The sequence below is a fragment of the Schistocerca americana genome, chromosome 9 (genome assembly GCF_021461395.2).
Source record: "Schistocerca americana isolate TAMUIC-IGC-003095 chromosome 9, iqSchAmer2.1, whole genome shotgun sequence".
Lineage (NCBI taxonomy): Eukaryota > Metazoa > Arthropoda > Insecta > Orthoptera > Acrididae > Schistocerca > Schistocerca americana.
Genome location: NC_060127.1, coordinates 49,500,361 through 49,526,857, shown reverse-complemented (window position 1 = coordinate 49,526,857; position 26,497 = coordinate 49,500,361). Strand labels below are relative to the sequence as shown.

Below are 26,497 nucleotides of genomic sequence, written 5' to 3'. Positions count from 1 at the left end.
TTGGATTCTGTAGAAATGTTGGAAGACATAAGGCAATACTGACACTACAACTTATCTTAGAAGATAGATTAAGGAAAGGCAAGCCTACGGTTCTAGCACTTGTAGACTTAGAGAAAGCTTTTGACAATGTTAACTGGAATACTCTCTTTCAAACTCTGAAGGTGGCAGTGGTAAAATACAGGGACCAAAAGGCTACCTACAATTTATACAGAAACCAGATGGCAGTTATAAGAGTTGAGGGGCATGAAAGGGAAGCAGTGGTTGGGAAGGGAGTGAGACAGTCTTGTAGCATATCCCCGATGTTATTCAATCTATATATTGAGCAAGCAGTGAAGGAAACAAAGGAAAAATTTGGAGTAGGAATTAAAATCCCTTGAGAAGAAATAAAAATTTTGAGGTTTGCCAATGACATTGTAATTCTGCCAGAGACAGCAAAGGACCTGGAAGAGAAGTTGAACGGAATGGACAGTGTCTTGAAAAGCGGATATAAGATGAACATCAACAAAAGAAATATGAGGATAATGGAATGTAGTCAAATTAAATCAGGTGATGCTAAGGGAATTAGATTAGGAAATGAGACACTTAAAGTAGTAAAGGGGTTTTGCTATTTGGGGAGCAAAATAACTGATGAATGTCAAAGTAGAAAGGATATAAAATGTAGTGTGACTAAGGCAAGGAAAGAGTTTCTGAAGAAGAGAAATTTGTTTACATCAAGTATAGATTTAACAGGTAGGAAGTGTCTTCTAGAAGTATTTGTATGGAGTGTAGCTATGTATGGATGTGAAACACAGACAATAAATAGTTTAGACAAGAAGAGAAGCTTTCGAAATGTGGTGCTACAGAAGAATGCTGAAGATTAGATGGGTAGATCACCAAGTAATGAGGAGGTACTGAATAGAATTGGAGAGAAGAGGAATGTGTGGCACAACTTGACTAGAAGAAGGGATCGGTTGGTAGGACATGTTCTGAGGCATCAAGGGATCACGACTGAGTACTGGAAGGCAATGTGGAGGGTAAAAATTATAGAGGGAGACCACGAGATGTATACACTGATCAGATTCAGAAGGATGTAGGTTGCAGTAGGTTCTCGGGGATGAAGAAGGTGGTACAGGATAGAGTAGCATGGAGAGCTGCATCAAACCAGCCTGTGGACTGAAGACCACATCATCAACTGACAATCACCAGGGAAAGTAGTCGATGAATAACAGGATTGTCAATGGATATGATAAAGTGACCCAAAGACTTGGAAACAAAAAAAAATGTACTTTTAACGTTAAAAATAAAATGATAGGAAGAAAAATGATTGAAGTACAAGTTAGTTTACATTTGGCTGTTGTATTTAAAAAATCATATGCTGCAAATATTGTGTATTACTGAACAAACATACATTGTAAAGTCTGAAATATTTCACATCAAATAACTCTTGACTCATTAAAGGTATCTGTAATCTTTTTCTCACCTATATCAATCTTTTGCAGGTCTGACAAGAAAGTCCAGAGTACAAATATGAGGAAAAGTCAAAAAGTAAAGAGACTTATGAAAAAAGAAATATTTATTATAATGATAGAAAACTGAAACATACGTAATTTTTCTATGAAACCTCCCTGCACTCCAACACACTTTGACCAACATTTCACAAGTTTTTTGATTCTGTTGGAAAAGAAGTTTTTTGGTTGCACATGTAACCAGTTTTGCACTACATCATTGACTTCTGCATTGGTTGCAAATCTTCTTCCCTTGGGTGCTTCCTTCCATATCACTTGAAGCCAAGTCTGGACTGTATGACGGGCACTAAGCAATTCGAATACCAACTCCTCTATTGTTTCGGATGTCCATTTGGCAGAATGTGGATGAGCATTATCGCTACAGAATGACACCTTTTTGCAGTTTTCACGAAGTTTGAATCTGATTGCAGGTTTCAGTTTAGTTCGCAACACATCACAATAGTTCTCACTGTTCACAGTTTCGCCTCTTGGGGTGAAATGAACGGCTACCATGCCTTTCATGTTCCAGAATAGTGTTAACATGATCTTACCAGCTAAATTTGATGTTTAAATTTCTTTACTTCTGGTGATGATGGGTGTTTCCAAACTTTGCTTGCAGCCGTACTTTTTGGTTCGTGATGATGCACCCACATTTTGTCTACAGTAACAATTTGCTGTAAAAATGCAACTCCCAAATGTTTACGAGACATGTCCATAATTTGTGCTTTAAGCTGTGCTGAGAATTCTTTTGGAACCCACCTTGCACACACTTTCCAAAAATTTTGTCTGTAATGTAAGATGGAGTATGCTGAACTATGATGGATATGTAAAGTATTGGAAAATTTTTCCACTCTGATTCGTCTGTTTACCATCACCATGCCCGCCAATGGCTTCCAAATTGTCCTCGGTTGTTGATCTCAATGGCCTGCCTGATCTTTCCCCATCACATAGAGAAGTTCTCCTCTGTTTTAAGTGCCCTATCCATTCATAGATCTTGCTTCACAATAAACAGCTGTCACCATACTGCACTTGCATTCAACAAATCATCTACACAGGTTGAACACCTTCCACAAATAGAAAGCAATTCATTGGTGCAGATCAACACTGGAGCTGCCACGTTTCACAGTCTGCTACAATACAACGACTAAAGCAGTAATAAGAGTGGCAATGTGTTTTATAGAATTGTTGCAGATGACAATACTTCAGCCCTGGATACTAGCAGTGTTACCGAACCTTATGGTGAGAAATTGCAAACTCCTCATATTTAAATGTGAGGGTTTCTGATCTTTTGTTGTGGTTGTTTAAATAGCGCACTGACGAGAAGTGTACACCATTTTCCACGAAAACCAGCATCACTGAGGGAAAGTGATGAGTGTTGTTTATGCCACACTCAGCAGAGTCGATAGTGGAGTAAACTCCCAATCGGCATGCCATTTGAACAGCACAAAAATCCCTACACTCGGTTTACATTTACTCTGCAATTTCTTATCACACATACAAGTGGGCTATTCACTGAATTCCTGCCTTACAGATCTGCTATTGTTGCATACAAAAATACCACGGGACCACTTAAAACGACAAAGTATTGGCAGCATCTCTATGATTAATGAATGTATTATTATGACATAAATGACCATCAGTCATATTATTCTAACTACTAGTTTTTGTTGGTAAGAACTGTTCCATTTTTCACTACATAGAGTATGGCTGCACAGAACTTACTTGTCTGGACTGCTAAAACGGTTCCTCATTTCCAACGGCATGTCCATTTCGGCATCAGAACGGTCACTGCCTGACGAGACATCTCTGCTGCTGCTGCTCAATGCATTTGAGCTTCCTACTGGTGGAACTGCGACTGAAGGAAGTGCACAAGTCACATCCGAAGGTGATGTCACAGGAACCGAAGCAAGCACACCTGCACTGTGTACTGCAAGAGCACAGCTGCTGGACCTACATAACAAAACAATCACAACACGGGGCCATTAGTACAGCACTCCTGTGTTTGTGGAATACTGGCATTTTGAAAACTGATTATTGTTGCTAAACTGTAACCACACAGTATCTTCACACAAGGCATATTCAAAAAGCAGGTCATTTGCTTGTATTTAAACATTAACAGCTCACGATAAAGTTGTACAAATGAAGTGGCAGCTACTGACTGTTTAAAAGCCACAGAAGCCTTTGTTTTCATTCAGTGAGTGAAAGTACACACAATAATCACTTCGAAAATCACTGGTCCCACTGGTTGTGAAGTGTGTTCTATAATTCAATTTTTGTGTTCAAGAGGATGTAAGCTGCTCAGAGTCATCAGGAGTAGTATATAGCTTACAGGCCTGGAAGTGAGTGAAGGACATGTTAAACTTTGGTGCCGACTCTTTAGAAATGTCCATATGAATTTAGTGATTGGAGTGACAGCCTCAATATCCAAAACACTGAAACTTTTCAATAAGTGCACCTAAAGCTGTGCTGTAACTGACAATTTGTGCTCTAGCTGATTAATTTCCTCATGATGGCTGCACGACTATTTACACAACTAACATAAGTTCAGATACGACAGATTATGTGCAATGTGGGTTCCAAAAATTCTTACCAACACACACAAAGAGAATAAAATATCAAGTGAATCAGTGTTTTTAGACCACTATCAACAAGATGGAGATGATTTTCCCCATATTATTATGGGCAATGAAATGTGAATATACACCAACAAAGGGTCGAAGTAACAGTCAATGCAGTCAACTTATCTCCTTACTTTGGTCGAGAAATGATGGCTGCCATTCTCTGCGGGAGGGAGGGAGGGGGGGGGGGGGTGAAAATGTATTCTTTCATCTCATTTCATGGAATGGGGGTGAACAATTACAGCTGACGCTTACTGCGAAACACTCACGAAACTGAGATGCGCCATCCAAAAGCTGTAAACTGTGGCTCGTGACAGCCCACCTCCAACACAGCATGCACCCACACATCACCGCCCGTACTGACGATAAGATTCAGCATGTCCACTGGGGACTTTTTGACCATCCACGTTACAGCCCAATCTTAACACCCAGCCACTTTTGCCTCTCCCTGCACTAGAAACAAAGGCTTTGTACACAACGGTCTGAAGGTGACAAACTCAGTACTGTCAACTGGTTCAGTTCCCAGGCAGAGAAGTTCTATGCAGGGGGGTCGAAGAAGCTGGTGCAACATTATGAAAAGTCGTGTTGTTCCCCACAGGGAAAATTATATGAAAAAATAAAGTAAGATGAAAGGAGAAAATATAAAAATGCAGTAAATGAAGCAGGCAAAAAGGAACACAAACGTCTCAAAAATGAGATTGACAGAAAGTGCAAAATGGCTAAGCAGGGATGGCTAAAGGACAAATGCAAGGCTGTAGAGGCTTATCTCACTAGGGGTAAGATAGATACTGCCTACAGGAAAATTAAAGAGACCTTTGGAGAAAAGAGAACCACTTGTATGAATATCAAGAGCTCAGATGGAAGCCAAGTTCTAAGCAAAGAAGGGAAAGCACAAAGGTGGAAGGAGTATATAGAGGATCTATACAAGGGCGATGTACTTGAGGACAATATTATGGAAATGGAAGAGGATATAGATGAAGATGAAATGGGAGATACGATACTGCGGGAAGAGTTTGACAGCGTACTGAAAGACCTAAGTCGAAACAAGGCCCCGGGAGTAGACAACATTCCATTAGAACTAATGATAGTCTTGGGAGAGTCAGCCCTGACAAAACTCTACCATCAGGTGAGCAAGATGTATGAGACAGGCGAAATACCCTCAGACTTCAAGAAGAATATAATAATTCCAATCCCAAAGAAAACAGGTGTTGACAGATGTGAAAATTACCGAACTATCAGTTTAATAAGTCACAGCTGCAAAATACTAATGCGAATTCTTTACAGACGAACGGAAAAACTGGTAGAAGCTGACCTCGGGGAAGATCAGTTTGGACTCTAGCAATATTGGAACACATGAGGCAATACTGACTCTACGACTTATCTTAGAAGAAAGATTAAGGAAAGGCAAACCTATGTTTCCAGCATTTGTAGACTTAGAGAAAGCTTTTGACAATGTTGACTGGAATACTCTCTTTCAAATTCTAAAGGTGGCAGGGGTAAAATAAAGGGAGCGAAAGGCTATTTACAATATGTACAGAAATCAGGTGGCAGTTATAAGAGTCGAGGGTCATGAAAGGGAAGCAGTGGTTGGGAAGGAAGTGAGACAGGGTTGTAACCTCTCCCCAATGTTATTCAATCTGTATATTGAGCAAGTAGTAAAGGAAACAAAAGAAAAAAATCGGGATAGGTATTAAAATCCTTGAAGAAGAAATATAAACTTTGAGGTTTGCCGATGACATTGTAATTCCGTCAGAGACAGCAAAGGACTTGGAAGAGCAGTTGAATGGAATGGACAGTGTCTTGAATGGCAAATATAAGATGAACATCAACAAAAGCAAAACAAGGATAATGGAACGTAGTCGAATTAAGTCGGGTGATGCTGAGGGAATTAGATTAGGAAATGAGACACTTAAAGTAGTAAAGGGGTTTTGCTATTTGGGGAGCAAAATCACTGATGATGGTCAAAGTAGAGATGATATAAAATGTAGACTGGCAACGGCAAGGAAAGCGTTTCTGAAGAAGAGAAATTTGTTAACATCGAGTATAGATTTAAATGTCTGGAAGTCATTTCTGAAAGTATTTGTATGAAGTGTAGCCATGTATGGAAGTGGAACATGGACAATAAGTAGTTTGAACAAGAAGAGAATAGAAGCTTTTGAAATGTGGTGCTACAGAAGAATGCTGAAGTTTAGATGGGTAGATTACATAACTAATGAATAGAATTGGGAAGAAGAGGAGTTTGTAGCACAACTTCACAAGAAGAAGGGACCGGTTGGTAGTACATATTCTGAGGCATCAAGGGATCACCAATTTAACATTGGAGGGCAGCATAGAGGATAAAAGTCGTAGAAGGAGACCACGAGATGAATACACTAAGCGGATTCAAAAGGATGTAGGTAGCAGTAAGTACTGGGAAATGATGAAGCTCGCATATGATAGAGTAGCACGGAGAGCTGCATCAAACTAGTCTCAGGACTGAAGACAACAACAACAACAGGTTTATAGGAGACAAACTGTTATACCATATCAGACAATAAGTCATTGTGCTTAGAGCTTTGATTCTGAAGAAGCCAAATTGCTTTTTGTTTCCTTAGAGTAGCTGTTCAAAGTTAATGTTGCAATTGAAAATCCTGATAAATGTGAAATCCATTCTGTAATACAGCTTCAAGTGGCAAACAATCCCAAAGCTGTTGAAATTTATGTTGTACACTGACGATATGTGATGATCGGGGTTAGGATTTTAGGTGCATATTTCAGATGAAAAAAAGGAAGTTAAAAGGTACTGCAGTGAGGTAAAAAAAGGGATAAACAGTGTGGTTCATTCAAGTAATTTACCAATTTCTCTTTCCTCTATTATAGTTTATTGAATGACAAATGTGTACATCACATTATCAAAACACGTACATCAAATTATCACTCATTGAAAGAAGGAAAAAACATGTACCTCAGGACATCAAGCATACCTACATTCTTTTAAAATAAGTCTGTTTCTATTAGGAGATAGAATGTCTTTGTAGATGCTAAAGCTTCTTTCAACATCCACAGAAACCAGTGGGGCAAACCTTGTATTCACTCAAAATGGCCATTCTACAGATGTGGCGAATTCCTCAATGTCTAGATTCTTCTGAAGATTAGACTCAAGTTTGTCTTTGGCAAAGCCATTTAACTGCCCCCTCACAGAAGTAAAAATATCCCATTGGTTTTCCATTCCCAGACTTTTTCTTCTAATTATTTAATAGCTGCAGTCAGGTACTTTTAACTATGGATGCAATACAGTTGTCTCTGCAAATTATGTATTTTCTCCGTTAACAGAAGTTGCTGTGCCTTGGAAATTACACCTGCATTGGCTGGATCCAAAGAAAGCAAAAACTCTCTAATTATTCTCACACAACATAGCAGCACACTCAATCCAAGATCCCCAATGAGTAATGGCTGAGAAATTTGGAGGGGGCAGGCCAATGGTTTCCCTGTGGGCAACAACACGTCTTGGGGCTTTCAGAAGACTCTTCTTCATGGCAGAGACGAACTGATCCACAAGGCTGTATTCATTCCTTATGGATTCACAAACGCTGAGATGCACATGAACCAAGCATGTCACATGCTTTAAGTTAGAAAGTAAAGGTTTCAATTGGTTAACAACTGAAACCATGTATGGAACACATATTGCTTTGTTGGGGGGTGGGAAGCAGGCACTGAATGAAGGTTGATCAATTCTGAAGCCTACCATTAGGCATTAAGGTTCATCAAAGAGGCATTCAGAGCAAGCAGTGTGATGTGTGTGGCATTTCTGCATGACACTGCTCAGCCACACTCAACCCATCGAACATGAGAATTGTTGCATGCAGTTTAACTGGGGCACTTTTTCACAACCACCCAATGGACGAGACTTTGCTCCAAGTGATTGTCATCTATTTACATCCACAGTAAAACACCTTGGTTCCCAAAGCTCAACTGCGAGGAACTTTGAGATTATGTCGCAGGCTGCCTGCAATAATATGTGGCAGAATTTTATGCAGAGAGAATTTATCTACTCCTAAGAGACATGACAAATACTTACATCTGAATGATGATGATCTAGGAAAGTAATATAAAGGTGTAGTTTAAGAAAGTTCTAACAAATCTGCTTCAACTATTCAAGTATTTTAGTTGCATCAAATAGAGACCTGATTTGAGGAAACTCAGCAGCATCCCCTTGGCACCCAGGACCTCACTTCCCTCAAATGTTTCAATACATTACCCCACCAAGGTTGTGACTTTCTCAAGTCGATCCAGAAGTCAGATCATTTCTCCCCGACATCCTCCCCACTCAACCTACTGTTGCCCTTCTAACCACTGTAACGTCCCTGTCGAATCATACTATATTCCCATACCATTATCTCTACTCTGAGATTCCTAGCTGTGCAATCATTCTCACAGGAAAACCTGTCACATGCATGCATCCACTGCCATATACACCAATCCAATTACAGGCAAATCCTACACTGCCAAGGTAGAATAACGTGTTTACCAACTAACTTGTGACCACCACATGGCATTTTATTTTGGAATGACCACCACTAAACAGGCTGATCACCTGAATGGGCACAGAAGACACCCAGTACTCAGTTGCTGAACATACATACACTACAGTACGACTCGAGGGACCTGAATGCCACCCAGCACTTATTTCCCTGCCCTGTGGAGCAAACAGCATACATACCACCATGCTTACCTCAGCACCTTTCCTCCTTTCTCAGATGAGCCACGAGAGAGTGGCCGACGATGGCCTTTCTTGAGACGGCCTTCTACCATGAACTGGTGGTACCGAAGACCTTTGCACGTTCTTGTCGATTTCCTCCTCACCGCATTCAACTCCCCGTCATAATTCTCTTCGCTCTTCTGGATTGAAACAGAAAAATCAGCAGACTCGTCCATTACTGGAAGACATTCGCCAGCACCTGTCAGTGGGATCTGTGTTTCAGAAACTGCTCCAGACGTACTGCCACCCACAGACGGGCTCTCTCCGTCATTCACTGCAGCACTGTTAGGTCCCGCATCACTCGCCTCCAATGGTACAGCTTCTGTAATATTTGTGGCTGCTGTGACAATCTCTTCAGACATCGATTCTCTACTGTCTTCACTTTCATTGCTGGACGTGTCCTTGTCAACGGCAGACAGAACACCACCTCCGACAATCTGTCGACAAATATTTCTCTGTACAATAATGGAAATGAGAATGACACACATTGTTACACTGTAGAAAGCTACCAAATACAGAGAGATGGTCCTATCACCAATTATTTTTACATTACACAAAGTATGCCATTCTATGTGGCTAAGACAAATAGATCACAAAAGAAAAAAGACTAAAAGAAAATGAAAAATACAGTTACTGGAAATAAAATAAAAATAACACAGAATTAATAGTTTTTATTCTAGATAATAAGAGCTTTTTGAGTAGAATATTTGCTTCTGCAAAAGCTTAAACAGCTTTTTCCAAAATAGTCTTTGCCTGTTCTTTTCTTTGCTCTTTGTTTAAACTTCCAGCAAGTGATTGCTTCTGTTGAGAAGCAGCAGCATTTTCTCACCTCTGAACAGACAGCTTCTTTAATGCAATGTGTTTCTCAGCATCCAGCCAGTTCAGTAATCATAAAATCTGCAGGACACCTATTTCAAATTTGTAGTGTATAAGCCCTAGTTTGCGTGTTTCAGAGCCCTTTTGTCGGACATTTGACCCATACTTGACAATGCTAAGATAGGTAGTTTGAGTGGAAGTAGAACCGAAAATAACTCTATTCGCACTATACGGGAAGACTTTCAGTGTGGTTACTTTAATGCGATCAGCTGCCAGCTGCAAGCATAAGCAAATTATATCTGTGAACACTGAACAGCTGAGGAACGGTGCAGGGGAAGTAAGTCCAACTAACCTCTCACAGGACAGCCACCTTACAACCATGATCTACGTTTCTGCAAAACCAGAATTGACGTTTGGATGCCGATTCCTTCTGGTGTCGCAAGAGTCATGCTCGAACCTCGTGATAGATCTGCATTAGTCTCACCACTCATTTCAAAATAAGAAAAGAAAACAACAAGCAACACACAATGTAATATAATGTTGAGTGCCCGAGACATTTGGTAACAGCTATTCCGCAATTACTTTTTAAGGTTGGCAACATTGTAAATGAGGCAGTTCAACTTCTGCCAGTACCAGGGATAAACATTAGTTGTCTGAGTGTGCAAGTACAGGTGAATCATTAAGCCTCTACAGGTGGCACAGCAATCGAGTCACATATTGAGCAGCACATTCACTGCCACTATCTGAGCATAAAGAAGTAATGATGAGTGAGACATTTATATTTCAAGTGGACATTGTATGTAAACATGGGTAAATGTATGGATGTTACAGACTGGCAAAAAGAGGCAACAGTGTTTGGCTATGCCCACAGCTGTACAGTGTGCGAAGTTGCTGTATTTGTTACTATTTCACAGAGTCTGTCTAACATATGTACAAGCAACGGTGTTCCACTGTCCCTCTTTACACCACCTCAAGTGTCGCTTAGCATTCACTACAGAAATACGTGGCTTATGGTGAGCTTCTGAACCATTGTACCCTATTCTCCATAACTCCCTATGCACAGTCATTGTGCTACCTGCTTCTAACATTTCGGAACTTACAAGTGATTCATTCTGCTGATTTCATGTGTAACACACATGGCCACAAAACACTTTAGAATTGCAGTTGGAAAAAGATCCTGACAGAGGGACTGGAGACATGTTTCACAGCTTGTGAATCAAAATCCCTTCCAAACCCAACAGCATTTGCTGCAGGCAGTGAGTGAAGGTCCAGCCTCACCAGTTAGAGAGAGAACATTGCGACGGGAACTGTATGCAGTGAAGATTTGGAGTCAGTCATTTCACCAGAGACCATTGCTCACACAGGTGAATAAAGCTTCAACGAGCTAGAAATCATCGAATGTGGACAGTAGCTAACTCGCGGAACAGAAGGTGGTCTGCGAATCACGTTTTTACCTTTATTCAAATTACACACATTGTTAAGTGTGATGAAGGCCATTTGAAGCATTTCATCCTAAATGTGTGCAAGGTCAGGTTCCTGCCAGTGGTGGGTCTGTGACATTTTGAAGATATTTTTTGTATCACTGAAGTGACCATTAACAGGAACTAGTATGTTTATTTAAAAATTATAAATGGTCAGGCGTTGCCTTTCAGTCAACATCTGCATGATGAGTAAGCTCTTGAGCTCAGTGACTTTGAACATGGATGTCACATGAGTAACAAATCCATTAAGGACATTTTTTCAACCTTCCCACTGCTCAAGTCAATTGTTGGTGAAGAGATTGTGAACTGGAAGCACAAAGAGAAAACCACTGCTAGATCATGACCAGGACACTTCACGTACAGACAGACAGCGGCCACTGAGCACTGCGAAGGGTGGTTGTTAAAAATCACCTGAAATCAGCAAAATGAATCACTTTTAAGTTCCTAAGTATTAGAAGCACGCCAGGTAGCACAATGATTCTGCATACGAAGTTAAGGGGAAAAGGGTAAAATGGTTCAGAAGCTCACCATAAGCCACATATTTCTGTAGTGAATGCCAAGCGACACTTGAGGTGGTGTATAGAGGGACTCCACTGAACAGTGGATGATCAGAAATGATTGATGAATCAAGCAATATCCAATGTCATGGAAGTGTTTGGGTTGTACAATGCTACCTGCCACCATGTGTAGGGCCAACAGAAATAAAGATGAGGTGGTCCTAGGGTACAAGAGTGCTTTCCTTTGAGGGGGTGGGGGTTGGTCCCTTACTGTGCTTAAGAAAATGCAAACTGCAGAGCGGTATGAATACATTTTACAGCACTGTGTACTAGGTAGAGTACAGGAACTTTATGAACACTATGTTTCCATCAGCATGACAAAACCACCCTGTCATAAAGCACCATCTTTAAGGCAATTGTTTTGTGGACAACATTCCTGAAATGGACTGGTCTGCCAAGAGTTCCAACCTGAACTCAACTGAATAACTTTAGGATGAGTTAGAACTTAGCTTCAGATCACATATTCCAACACCAGCTCTATAGGAATGATGGGCTGCTATTCCTCCAGTTTCAGACTCTTCTAAAAGGGGTCCATATACTTTTTGAGAGGATAGAATATTTAATGGAGACGTGTTTTGTGAGAGAATACGTCACACAGCACTGGATACCAATGACGAGTTATATCAGTTTCTTCATTTTCTGAACTGCAAACATACTTTTCATTTATTTATGAAGTTTTGGAGGACCTCAAAATGCACAGAAACTGTTTTATTCCTTTATCATACTGTAAGGAGTATGACGATGGGAACACTGTGAAGTAACAACTTAAATTTAAAATGAGACCATGTGTCTAGTGGTACAATTGTTAACCTGTGGCACAGATATGATAACAAAACTGCAGTGTTCCAAACCAGTTATACAAATGGCATTCTACACAAATTTTGCCATGCAAGCGCTTTTTGATATTGATAGTTCCCACTAATTACTAGCCTCTCTGGCCACAGTAGCTTTTCAAGTGGTTTGTCGCCTGTAAAGGGTAGGTCCGTGGACCAGCATTTAAGTGCTGTTGCGGCCAGAAGGCAATCTTGAACTGATGGTCGGCTAAGTGGTTTATTGCACAGTGGCTGGAGTAAACGCCGTGACGTGGCTGACAGTATCCTCGGCCCGCTCCTAAAGATTGTGTTTTTGGTTGCTGCGGGTCCAGTGAGTGTCAGCTGAGGCTGTGAAAACTGCTTGTTGAAAAAGCTATCTTCGCACAATTTGTGGAACCCGACTTGTTCTTGGCATGTGAATTTGCAAGAAACCTGTGTCCACTGTGGTGCCAGGCTGAGTTCTTGTCTGCCAGTTTTGAGAATCGGGTGCAGAGGTGTCTGCTGCATAGCATCTGGTGATTCCCGATTCTTAGCATAACACCTACTTGATGGCAGTCCTTGGTCAAGTGGTTCTCAACTTACGCTTCGATTTGCAAGAAATTATGGTGAGCATCTGACTACCGTCTGCACAATTATGTTGTGTCGCACAGCGGCTATTCTAACTGCCAACCTTGCTACACATTGTGACATGTCAACTTTTTCGTTCACACTCAAGTTACAATTTTGTGAATGGGTGTGACTAAGCTAGTGGTGCTTGAGCTGTTTGATTAAGTTTGGCCGTACTATAAATGAAATTTTTTGTTTATTTTGGAACCAGGTACTTCATGCATGACATTTGTCTTTTTCAAGTGTATTTACAGTGACTATTTGTGTTGTAAACACAAACTGCTAATTAGTGGTTCATCCTTATATATAAAATTCTCGTGTCATGCTCCTCGTGCCATACTCCTCCGAAATGGCTCGATCGATTCTGATGAAATTTTACATGTATATTTGGTAGGTCTGAGAATTGGTTGTAATCTATTTTTTATACCCCTAAGTGATAAGGGTGGTCCACCCCAAAAAAAATTTTTTCTTATTTTTGGGACAGAACTTTTTATTTTTATTTTTTTATGGTGTGGCATTAAAAAATACAAACCACCCTAAATTTTCCCCTCCTACCACCAACCCCTATTTTTAAAAAGCGATTTGAATAACTTAATAATGTTCAACCCTGGTCAATAACTGATAAATTATCACTTGATCAGTTATTCCTGCCAGGTGTCTACCGGTGATAGTCTCACTATTTGATAGATATTTAATTGAAGAAAACTTACCAAAAGCAACGACTCTAATATCCCTCTTTGAATCAATGTAACTAGACCGAGAAGTTTAACTAGGTAGCATGTGTCATTCGCCAAACCCACATTTAGGCCTAGCACACACGCATCGATTTTTACTGTACAGAAACATACCGTACGATCAAATTCTTTTAGTGGAACAAAGAAGTTCCTATGCTCTCCTTTGTTCCTCTAAAAGAATTAAATCGTACAACATTTTTACATACGATAAAAATCTAAGAGTGTGCACTTGGCTTTATTCATAATGCTGGCGAACACGTTTCGACACAAAATTGCCTATGTTTGTACACTCACGGATGAGCCGTATATCGGCTGCAATTGCTAAATCCATGCAATCTACTGTAAAAACGCTAGAACTAATAGTAGCTGATACTGCTGGACTTCCTCCTAAGCCTTTTCTCACTCCCTATACAGTTTTCAGCCATTATTAGTTTGTGTCACGAGCTCCCGCCAACAACGGCTACTGTGTTACACGTATACATTGTGTTACACGTATACATTATTCTTATAAACTAGAGATAATTCATATGGCAAAACAACGTTTGCCATGTCAGCTACAACATATAAAGATTTTCAGAGGCGGAACGAAGTTCACTAGGTATAGTTAGTACGTTATAAGATAGTTTGACGTAGCTGTCGTTTATATTTTGGGTCCACGTAAAGTGGCCTGGGTACGATAAATGCCTTTACTGAGGGTGTTTATACTGGTAATCGCCATCCACACTTAAATGAAGAAAGAGAAATGGATTGCCTCTGCAACTCCCACTTGTATCAATCATACTCTTAATTTAATGTTGTCAGGTTATTCTGCTTGCTTGGACCAGTGGTCTTCCTTCTAATTATATGCAAACAGTCACAAGATTGTGAATGGCTGATGTTATTAGTCTATTAGCTATTTTCAATATGTTTCTGAAACTTGTAATGTGCAATACGCAGGTTAATTTTATCCGATTAGACTTCTGCGCTAAACATCTATCAATTTTCTTTAACTTAACGTTGTTTTCAAAACAAGAAAAATATTTTCTTTATTATTCCAGTCAGTCATTTCTGAAAGTTATGTAATATCTACCATCAGTTGCGTTGTTGAAAATTAATTTAATTAATGCTCGGGGAGCTGCTCAGATTGTCCTGCATTATTTTCTAAATATGTTTGTGTTTTTAATAAATTATAAATTAATTTATACATTTGTGGCACAGTATCCTTCCACTCAACATCAGCTCCCTATGAAGAGAATCTTAACTGACAATAAATAAGTTAAAATAACCTTTATGATCCAGGCAGTCAAAAAACTATTATAATTTACAAGGCCTACAGATACCAAGATAATGCCACATTTATAAAAAATGACAGTGTCATGCTGAGAAGGCACATCACCCCAGCACCATTAACAGCCAGGAAGTTACATATCGTGCACACGATTTGACTGTTCTGACAGATGCCAGTGCAACTTTAGTCCCAGGCAGTCTAGTGCCCTGCATTGGCAGTATCAAAATAAGATCAGCCTTACACGCCGGAAACTTTCAGCTCCACTTACCGAGCAAGCAGCAGTGTCCCGCGATTCGACATCCGTGAGCGTCTGGCTGGCAGCTTCCAGACACTCCACGGCAGCTGGTTGCACGGCGACAACAGCTGGCTGTGGTTCGGACAGAAGTGGAGGGAGCACTAGCTCATCATCCACTGGTAAGGTGAGGACGACAACGCCATCCTTAGCGGCGAGATCTGCAAGTCCCTGCAAAACAAAATCCAGTATGCTTCTAAACGGAGAGTTAATACTGTGCATATTGACAGGAAAAATCACTAGAGAAATTTTCAAAACTACAAAGAGACTGTGCTTACCTTCATGATGCATAATTAGTACTGCTGACACACACACACACACACACACACACACACACACAAAAGTAGATGACACATTAAATATATTGTGGGTTGTGGGGGTTGAAGGGACCATACTACAAAGGCCATCAGTCCATCAAAGGTATTCAAAGTTGTAAATATGAACAACTGTCAGCTGTATAAGGGGACGACGACAAAGAAAATATGCGCTGGACTGGGACTCAAACTCTGATTTCTTGCTTTACGTGAATGTTCGTTTTAACCGCTTTTGCTTTCCATGCATGACCCTGGACAGACCCAAACTTCCATACATTGTCAATCCTGCATCACAGCCTGTACTCTTACACACATTATATAGTTCCCCTTTATGGGAAAGACATTGTACGAGGGCAGTTCAATAAGTAATGCAACACATTTTTTTTCTGAAACAGGGGTTGTTTTATTCAGCATTGAAATACACCAGGTTATTCCCCAATCTTTTAGCTACACAACACTATTTTTCAACGTAATCTCCATTCAATGCTACGGCCTTATGCCACCTTGAAATGAGGGCCTGTATGCCTGCACGGTACCATTCCACTGGTTGATGTCGGAGCCAACGTCGTACTGCATCAATAACTTCTTCATCATCCGTGTAGTGCCTCCCACGGATTGCGTCCTTCATTGGGCCAAACATATGGAAATCCGACGGTGCGAGATCGGGGCTGTAGGGTGCATGAGGAAGAACAGTCCACTGAAGTTTTGTGAGCTCCTCTCGGGTGCGAAGACTTGTGTGAGGTCTTGCGTTGTCATGAAGAAGGAGAAGTTCGTTCAGATTTTTGTGCCTACGAACAGCTGAAGTCGTTTCTTCAATTTCTGAAGAGTAGCACAATACACTTCAGAGTTGATCGTTTGACCATGGGGAAGGACATCGAACAGAATAACCCCTTCAGCGTCCCAGAAGACTGTAACCATGACTTTACTGGCTGAGGGTATGGCTTTAAACTTTTTCTTGGTAGGGGAGTGGGTGTGGCGCCACTCCATTGATTGCCGTTTTGTTTCAGGTTCGAAGTGATGAACCCATGTTTCATCGCCTGTAACAATCTTTGACAAGAAATTGTCACCCTCAGCCACATGACGAGCAAGCAATTCCGCACAGATGGTTCTCCTTTGCTCTTTATGGTGTTCGGTTAGACAACGAGGGATCCAGCGGGAACAAACCTTTGAATATCCCAACTGGTGAACAATTGTGACAGCACTACCAACAGAGATGTCAAGTTGAGCACTGAGTTGTTTGATACTGATCCGTCGATCATCTCGAACGAGTGTGTTCCCACGCTCCGCCATTGCAGGAGTCACAGCTGTGCACGGCCGGCCCGCACGCGGGAGATCAGACAGTCTTGCTTGACCTTGCGGCGATGATGACACACGCTTTGCCCAACGACTCACCGTGCTTTTGTCCACTGCCAGATCACCGTAGACATTCTGCAAGCGCCTATGAATATCTGAGATGCCCTGGTTTTCCGCCAAAAGAAACTCGATCACTGCCCGTTGTTTGCAACGCACATCCGTTACAGACGCCATTTTAACAGCTCCGTACAGCGCTGCCACCTGTCGGAAGTCAATGAAAGTATACGAGACGAAGCGGGAATGTTTGAAAATATTCCACAAGAAATTTCCGGTTTTTTCAACCAAAATTGGCCGAGAAAAAAAATGTGTTGCATTACTTATTGAACTGCCCTCGTAATTGAAAGCTGCTGCCTGGTATCAGCAGATAAATGCAATACTGCCGTGCCTTTGTTGTTAAGAAGAACAATGCAATGTTCCTTCAAGTCCCAGTCCGGCAGAAATTTCCACTGTCATTGCCCCCTCATACAGCTGACTGTTGATCATGTTTGCAACTGTGAATACATTTCATTTATTTCATAACAGCTGTAGTCGCCACAGTGCCTGTTCCATCGGACATGCACGAACGTGCGAAGGAACACTGCATCACTCTTCTCAGCAACAAAGGCATTACAATATCATATTTATCTGCTGATACTGGGCAGCGACTTTCAATTAAAATGTCCCTTCCTGTACAGGAATTACATAATGTGTGTACGAGTAGAGGTTGTGACACTGGAATGATGACATATGGAAGTTTGGTTCTGGCCATGGGTCATGCGCGAATAGCCACAGTGGTTAAGGCAACTGCACATGTAAAGTGGGAAATCCAGGTTCGAGTCCCAGTCCAGCACGAATTTTCATTGTCGTTGTTCCCTTGTACAGGTGATGGTTGCTCGTATTTGCAACTGTGAATACATTTCATGTATTTTGTAAGGGCTGTAGTCACTGCAGTGCCTGTTCCTTTTGACATCAATGCATGTCTAAAGGAACATTGCATTGTTGTTCCTAACACAGGCACTGCAATGTCGTAAACTACATTTTGAAACAATGGAAAATCCAGGATGGAATGTAACAGTAGTATGAAAAGGAAAGTTGCTACTTACCATATAGCAGAGATACTGATCGTGGATAGGCACAACAAAACGACTGTCAAAATATAAGCTTTAGACCACCAAGGCCTTTGTCGAAAATAGACAACAGACACACATAATCACATACACAAACTCAACTCATACACAGTGTGGCTTCAGCTACCAGAGGCTGCAGTCGCGGTGTGTGTGTGTGTGTGTGTGTGTGTGTGTGTGTGTGTGTGTGTGTGTGTGGGGGGGGGGGGGGGGGGGGGTCTATTTTCAACAAAGGCCTGGATTGCCAAAAGCTTATATTGTGACAGTCATTTTGTTGTGCCTGTCTGCGACTCACTCCACTATGTGGTGAGAAGCAACTTTCCTTTTCACAATATTGTAAACTCAACTTCCCTAGATTTCAGTAGTATTATTTCTTCCAGAATTAATTTTTACTCTGCTGCACAGTGTGCCCAGAATGAAACTTCCTTGCAGATTAAAACTGTGCGGCATACTGGGATTCGAACCTGGAACCATTACCTTCCATGGATAAACAGTCCCCGGCTGAGCTATCTGGGCACTATTGACATTTCCCAACCCCATCTCATAGTAGAACCAGCCAGAAGCTCCTCTCCTACCTTCCAAATGTAATGCTACAGGCTAAGACAGGAGCCCAATGCCATATTCAGAGTGAGAGCCAAACCCAGCCGATGCAGCATTTTGTCATACTGGCAGCTTCCTGGATAGGAACACCATTCTCTAAGAAACAACTAGCCATAGGAAGTTTCAACAGCACTGAAGTATGGGCGTAGTATGTGCCTTCTACATTAAAAAGGCATTCTGATGTATACACGGTGGTTTACCCGAAGAAACTGAACTAATTTTTTGGTGGGCAGAGCTGTTGTAGTACCATGTTTTGCTGCTGAGAGCACATAACGTGAATACTTCAGAGCCAATAAGCAGAGTGCTATCACTGAGGAGTGTCGGAACTAGTTTCAGAAGAGTTTATAGCGACAACTGTTTTTTTGTGTGACTTACTTTTTCAATGGCTGATTTTTGTGAACAGCACGCTCTGGTGAAATTCTGCTTTCTGCTCGGAAAAGATGGAACAGAAACTCTTGAAATGTTAAAAATGACATACAAGGATGACGCTATGGGAAAACTAGTGTTTGGGCATTTTTCCTCTTTCAACAATGGTGAAATGTCAACTGATGACAAACCTCGCTCTGGTTGTCACATGAAAATGTTGAAAACATCCGCGTAATCATCAATAAAGATCAACTATGAGCCACTGAAAAAATTGTGGAGCTGTTGGGAGTGACTTTGAGTATAGTTCAATGAACTGTCATTGAAGATTTTAGAATGAAAAGGGTGGCTCCCAAATTCGTATAACTGCTGCCTAAAAACAATGTTGCATGAAAGCAAGGTTGCATGAAGAGTCCTGAAATGATCCAAACTTTTTTTTTAATTGTCACAAGTGATGAAGCTGGTGTTATTTTTACAATCCTGAACCAAAACTACAATCGAGCCAGCGGAAGAATTCAAGAAACTCATCAGATGAAATTATACATTAAAACAATGCCGATTTGTTTTTATGTGAGAGAAGTTGTTCATTCAGAGTTTTTTCCACAGGGTCAGCCTTAACCAGCCTTGACTTGGAAGTCTTGAAAAGATTGCACAACAGCGGCCTGATATGCAGCAGTCAGGCGACTGTTTATTCCATCATGGCAATGCCCCTGCTCACACAGCACCTTGTGTATGACAATTCTTGGCCAAAACTATTATGGCTGTTCCTCACCCCTCATCCCCCACATACTCACCCAACCTTGCTCCGTGCGACTTCTTCTTCTTCTTCTTCTTCTTCTTCTTCCCCCCCCCCTCCCCCACCCCCAAGAATGAAAGGAAATGTGGAAGGAAAGCGCTTCACTGATGTTGCTGAGGTGAAGAAAAAAACGAAGATGGCAATGTCAAGCATCACAAAAGATGAATTTAAACAATGTTTTGAAAAATGGAATAAAAAATTAGCCAAGTGTTTTAGTGGACTGGAGAACACCTTGAAGGGGATTGAAGCTTAGTGCTTAAAACGTGAATAAATAAGTTAAAAAAAGTTCAGTTTCTTTTGCGTACCCCCTTGTACACTCCCAGGCCTTCCGAGAAGGACACTGGCACAGCCAGACTAAGGATTGGTCTCTACCGAGGGGTCATTGACACTCTCCAGACGCAGCTATCACAGATGCAACCCACTCCAGTGCATTCTCCACGTGAATTCCTGCCAGGGGTCCAAACAACACCTCAAAGTCTGAGGTAAGAACTGTACACCTTCCAATCTCAAACCACTGGGGTCCACTGATGCCAGCCAATGACCTCCAGCCACCAATATGGTGTTTTACACTGGGCAATGCCACCAACTACTACCGACACCGAATATCAATTCACTCTACCTGCAGCCGTGGGGGGTGAGGCACTACAACCTGACTTAGAATTGTGGGGCAGCTGCTAGCCAGACAGCAGCAGAGCCACACAGGTGAGAGGTGCCGAGACCAGCACGCCAATGTCAGCCTGCCCTGAAGTTCGTATCTGAAGAACACTCTTCGCATGCGCTACAAATCTGAAGAGAGTGGTTGGTATGTTCATCACGGGATTGGCCTTTAGGAATTCAGTTGATACGGACTGCTTCTTGGGAGCTGCCAGTGTGCTCTGTATGTGAGAATTTTACAAAAACAGTGGTTTGGCAATTGTAGTGTGGGGGACATTTTGCAGTGATTGTGGACTGTATAATGTAAATGATGCTCCAAGTGTTCCCATTACCTGAAAATGGATCACAACATTTGAGGATACCGGTTGAACACCAACCAAACCGAAATCTGGGAGAACAAGGTCATCAGGCACAAGCAGATCCTTGGAAACTATAAATCGGTGTGTTCCTGACAATCCTAACCTCTCCAATCGTAAGCGTGCAAGTTCTTTAAATATACATAGCTCATCACTGCATCAAATTCTGCAAAAAGACCTTAAACTACACCCTTACAAAATCTAATTGCTGCAAGAATTAAAGCCTCAAGTTGCCAGACATAGATTGCACTTAGTTAATGATGTGACAGTGCCCTTCATTTAACAACGTCTCATTTTCTGACGAGGCTGATTTTCACCTGAATGCTCATGCTAGTAACCAAAACTACCACCACTGGAGTACAATGAACCCCAAACAGAAGCACGAGAAACTTGATGACTCGCCAAAAATTACTGAAATCGCAGGAAAACACGAAAATCTGAAATTGGTCACTAGTCACCAAACAATAAGGAAATAACAAGCAGAAAGCATTGTGGTACACCCTTCTGCGCATGAGCAAATTATTGTTATTGCTGCCTACTGTGCACGAGCAGATTGACGGCAGTTCAGAACTGCTCTCTATTCTGGCACACGAATAATGTGTCTGCTAATTTTCATAGTTTCACCCATTCTACTATTAGATGGTGGTCGAGCTAGACCAGTACCATTCACAGCGGATCTTTGCGCAATACCCACATTACGCATTTCCATACCTTTTATATGGGTTTTTGCCTGTTGCTGCTTGGTGAATAGACTTCTTTATCTATGCGATTATATTATACGAGGTGCTATCCAAAATTCAGGACTGGTGCTGCCACCTGTTGAAAACCTTACCTTTGGACTAATAGTCACTGTACTGTCTGCCATCAGGTTCCCCTAAATGGCAGGCAGCACCGCATAACAGCCACGCTATGAGGGAAACAAACCAACAGCCAAACAGGCAAAGACATCAGGTAAACACACCGAAGATTCCAGTCGATTAATAGGAACCTTTTCTTGCAGAGGTCGCTGCGACACATCCGGCCACGGATTCCTACGTCGGGTTTCTATTGGCGCCAGCTCACTATATAGGCCCGGTCGGTCAAAGGCAGGCCAGTCTTCGTCCGTTGCTAATGGCAATCGCTATAGCAGAGTCTCCGCACCGCCGATCGAAGTACCAGCTGACCGAAAGGAACCACATCTCTGGCTAGATCGACAGACATATACATCTATTGTACAGCCAGCTATTGTATTGTAGAAGAAGTTACATTCAATAAACTGTTGGAGGATACAACAGTCACCATCAACCTCGAAGTAGTTCCCATCCGCACGTACATACCGGTCCCAGCGCTTCTGCCACTGGTCAAACGTTTTCTGGAAGTCCTGTTCTTTGAGGGTGTTCATCACCGCCAGCGATGTTTCTTGAATCCTCTCTAGTGGTGAACCGACGGCCTTTCTACTTGTGTTTCAGTTTTAAGAATAGTGCGAAGTCGCATGGTGCCAAATCTGGCGAGTATGGTCGTTGGGTACACCCGCCATGCTGTTTTTGCCAAAAAGGTCCTCGTGAGCAAGGACGTGTGACAGGGTGCGTTGTCGTGATGCAGCAGCCAGTTCCCTCGACACCAAAGTTCGGGCTGTCGCCGCCACACATTTTCACAGTGCTGTCACAAACGTCACAGTAGTACGAGGAATTCACTGTTTGGTTGGGTGGGATGGATTCTGTGTGGCGTTGTGCAGATAATGGGCCTTCCAGTGTGAGCACCATCTTCAACATCTGTACGGCCAGCCCTGAACCAAGCACATCACTCAAACACACGCGTACAGCTCCTGCTCTGTCCCCAAACACTTGTTGAACCATTGCAAGGGGCTCCATAGCACTTTTCCCAAGATTCGCACAGAATATGATACACACATGCTGTTCTGTTCAGGGATCTATCGTAAAATTGCCACACACCAAACACAGAGTATTACGGAAATCACTGTGGACATGCAACCCTTCCTCCCAGCTGAATGCCACTCCGCACACTGACTGATCACATATGCGGCTCTCGCCACCCAGCAGTGCAAAGATCTACTACTCCTACTTTCCAGATGGCAGCACCGGTCCCAAAAATTTTGGATTCCACCTCGTACAATCAAACCTTATGATATCCTCAAACCATTATCCCTATCACAAGGATCCTCACAATGCATTCTCCCTGCTGTCAAAACTGCCTCACCCAACAATCACTACCCCATACGCCAGCCCCACCACTGGTAAATCCTCCAGTATCAAAGGCAGAGAAGCTTGCAAAACCTCACATATTGTTTTTCAGCTAACACAAGTTCACTGCACAGTGTTTTAGGTAGATATGACAACAACTAACTGTCTGCCTCAAGACACCAGTACCCAATCACTGAACAATTGCATTATTCATCTCTCTTACCCCTAAAGGCATCACAGGAAGAGAAAATGCTCACGGGTAAAGAGCTGGTCAAGTTTTGTGATGTCACAATGTGGCCTTTTCCGTTCCACAACATTCTGTAGCATGAAACACTGAGTAAAACATTTCAGATTTTGGCTTTGCAGAGAGGAATGTGACCAATGAAATGCAAGATCATGTTATATGTCACAAGCAGAACTTGGGATACGCCACAATGGATATTGTCATTTTCAGTTGAAGCCCATATTTAGTTTTATATTATAACTTATGTCCTACAAATACATGCCGTTTTGAAGTGCCAGCCGATTGACAATCTACTGAATACACGTCATTACTGGTGCAATTTATCATCTGAAGAATTATCAAAAATACATTTTTCTTGGTACATAACATATATAAAAGCCATCAAGGAGATCCTAGTATTAAAGACCTGGACACGTGTTACAGAAATTCAGCATAGTGTAGCGGACAGAGATGCAGAGTTATGGAGTCGAGTGTAGTTGATTCACGTCCTGCTATATCCAAATAATTTTACTCATCTTTGCATTTTCAGATGGTCCTGGATCTTCTTATTTCACCCATAGAAGTATGTTCTGTAATATTCATTGCCATGTAAATACAAGTGTGCTCCCTGTCAGAGTGAGTGTGTTTGATTTTCTGAATTATGCTAGGGAACATGCATCAATAAATTGCAAGATTGCTTTCCACACTATTGCCTGCTTTGATTGCAATTCAGTATTCTCCCCAGTAAACCATTCATTCTTTAAAGAATCGACCTCCCATGAATACAACAGCTTCAAATGTGTGATTACATTGCAAATGAGTTATTGTGTTAACTACTTGATATTAAGCAAGTAATCGATAAAAAGTTTAGAAAAGGTTTAAAATTGTGCTTAAAGTTTGCTGGAAGTTGCTAAGTGCTATGAAACATTGTATGAATACATTCTGGGCAATTTGTGCTGCTTTTTAAGCAAAAGCAAGTTTATGCCACCATATCTCCTGAACTTATATTTTCATGACACTGTATCAGCATGGGGTCAATCTACAACAGTCTGGACTCTGAAGAAACTTTCGAACTCCAAGATAGCTAGTATAGTATTTATCAGATTTAGACAACAGGTTTTGACACGAATATGCTGGCATCTTTGGAGCTTCTGAACTATGTATCATATACTGGCATCATTTAGCAGGTACACTCATTGGTGCCTTTTTATGTGGATATTGTCGGCAAATTCCGTTGTGGATAGAGTTGGTACTAAAGAAGTAATAATTTGTAAGTCATGCCAGAGGCTGACTTCTACTGCACGAGCAGTAAAAATGTAGTGATAAGCTTTTCCCTTTCATCATTTTGTTGGGGATTCAGTGAGAAAATGTTTCGAAAAGATTTGAAATTATGTGTAAAGTTTTTTGGAAGTCACTTTGTGCTCTCATTCTCAAATACTGAATGAATAAAGTCTGCGTACTTGCATGCCATGTTACACTACCTCAGGACAAACCCATAGGTTCTAGCTGTAATGCTTGGGTTACTGCATTAAGCTTTTAACATAGGAGTATACTATGACAGCACTGTTAATTTTTAAATTCGGTCAATAATTACTTGGAATAGTGAACGTTAAATTTTTGGTGCTCCTGGAAGCTGTTAGATAGACAACCTCCAACAGGTGCCGGGCTCAGGGATGGTCAGTTATTGACATAGATGACACTTATTAAAATCATACAATGTAAACTCCAAGTAGGAATTCATCAATGTAGGAAGTCTCTTGTAAATTGATATCACACTATTTTTAACGTAACTTTTATAAGCTGATGTCCTTATTGACTGGATGCAGACGTTTCCTTTTTGTCAAATTACATTTTCAGGGATACTGAAGATTTTACTTATGTATACTACATACAGAACATCATCACTAGCATTTGCACAAGGGAGAAAATGTAAATATTAACAGAGCTAGTGAAGAAATTTTATATCTGTCCATTCTGATAAACAGAATGTATTATATGTAAGCCAGAAACAGCAGACAACTGCCACTGGAGAGCGATGTAGCAGGGCAGGGCTAGCTCCAGGGACTCTTGTCACCCCATCATCGCATGTGAAAATTTCGAGCCCCGCCTCCCCCCCCCCCCCCCCCCCCCCCCCCCACCACCACCACCACACTTCCTGTCTCCTTGCATTTTCAGATAAAGTCCACTTTTTTCACAAAGTCACCCATCCAAGACTTCTTCTTTCCACACAGCATACTTACTCACACATCCTTTTGATGTGAATATGTAGGACTTAAGATCAACTACAGCATAAGGGATAGATAACATTCCATCAGAATTTCTAAAATCATTGGGGGGAAGTGGCAATAAAACGACTATTCACATTGGTATGTAGAACGTATGAGTCTGGCGACATACCGTCTGACTTTCAGAAAAAATATCATCCACACAATTCCGAAGACTGCAAGAGCTGGCAAGTGTGAGAATTATCGGACAATCAGCTTAACAGCTCATGCATCCATGCTGCTGACAAGAATAACATACAGAAGAATGGAAAAGAAATTTGAGTATCTGCTGGATGATGATCAGTTTGGGTTTAGAAAAGGTAAAGGCAGCAAAGAGGCAATTCTAATGTTGCAGCTGATAATGGAAGCAAGACTGAAGAAAAATCAAGACATGTTCATAGAATTTGTTGACCTGGAAAAAGTCTTTGACAATGTAAAATGATGCAAGATGTTTGAAATTCTGAGAAAATAGGGGTAAGCTATAGGGAGAAATGGGTAATATACAATATGTACAAGAGCCAAGAGGGAATAATAAGAGCAGACAACCAAGAACGAAGTGTTCGGATTAAAAAGGGTGTAAGACAGGGATGTAATCTTTCCCCACTACTGGTTCAATCTGTACATTGAAGGACCAATGATCGAAATAAAAGAAAGGTTTAGGAGTTGAATTAAAATTAAAGGTGAAAGGATATTAATGATAGGATTCACCAATGACATTGCTATCCTGAGTGAAAGTGAAGAAGAATTACATGATCTGCTGAATGGAATGAACAATCTAATGAGTACAGAATATGGACAGAGTAAATCAAAGAAAGCATAAAGTAATGACATGCAGCAGAAATGAGAACAGCCAGAAACTTAACATCAGGATTGATGGTCACGAAGT

The 26,497-nt window shown here is 41.4% G+C and overlaps 1 protein-coding gene across 2 annotated transcripts in view; it reads right to left on the bottom strand.

Annotated features, from left to right (window-relative positions):
* LOC124551056 overlaps positions 1-26,497 on the bottom strand; it is an 80,142-nt gene that overhangs the window by 19,210 nt on the left and 34,435 nt on the right. The window contains exons 6-8 of one of the 2 annotated variants that reach the window (XM_047125931.1): positions 15,382-15,576; positions 8,814-9,277; positions 3,207-3,434 (exon numbers count right to left, since the gene is read on the bottom strand). In XM_047125931.1, the coding sequence (XP_046981887.1) occupies positions 3,207-3,434; positions 8,814-9,277; positions 15,382-15,576 (887 nt within the window). The remainder of the gene's footprint in view (positions 1-3,206; positions 3,435-8,813; positions 9,278-15,381; positions 15,577-26,497) is intronic. The other variant, XM_047125932.1, reaches the window with a different exon arrangement.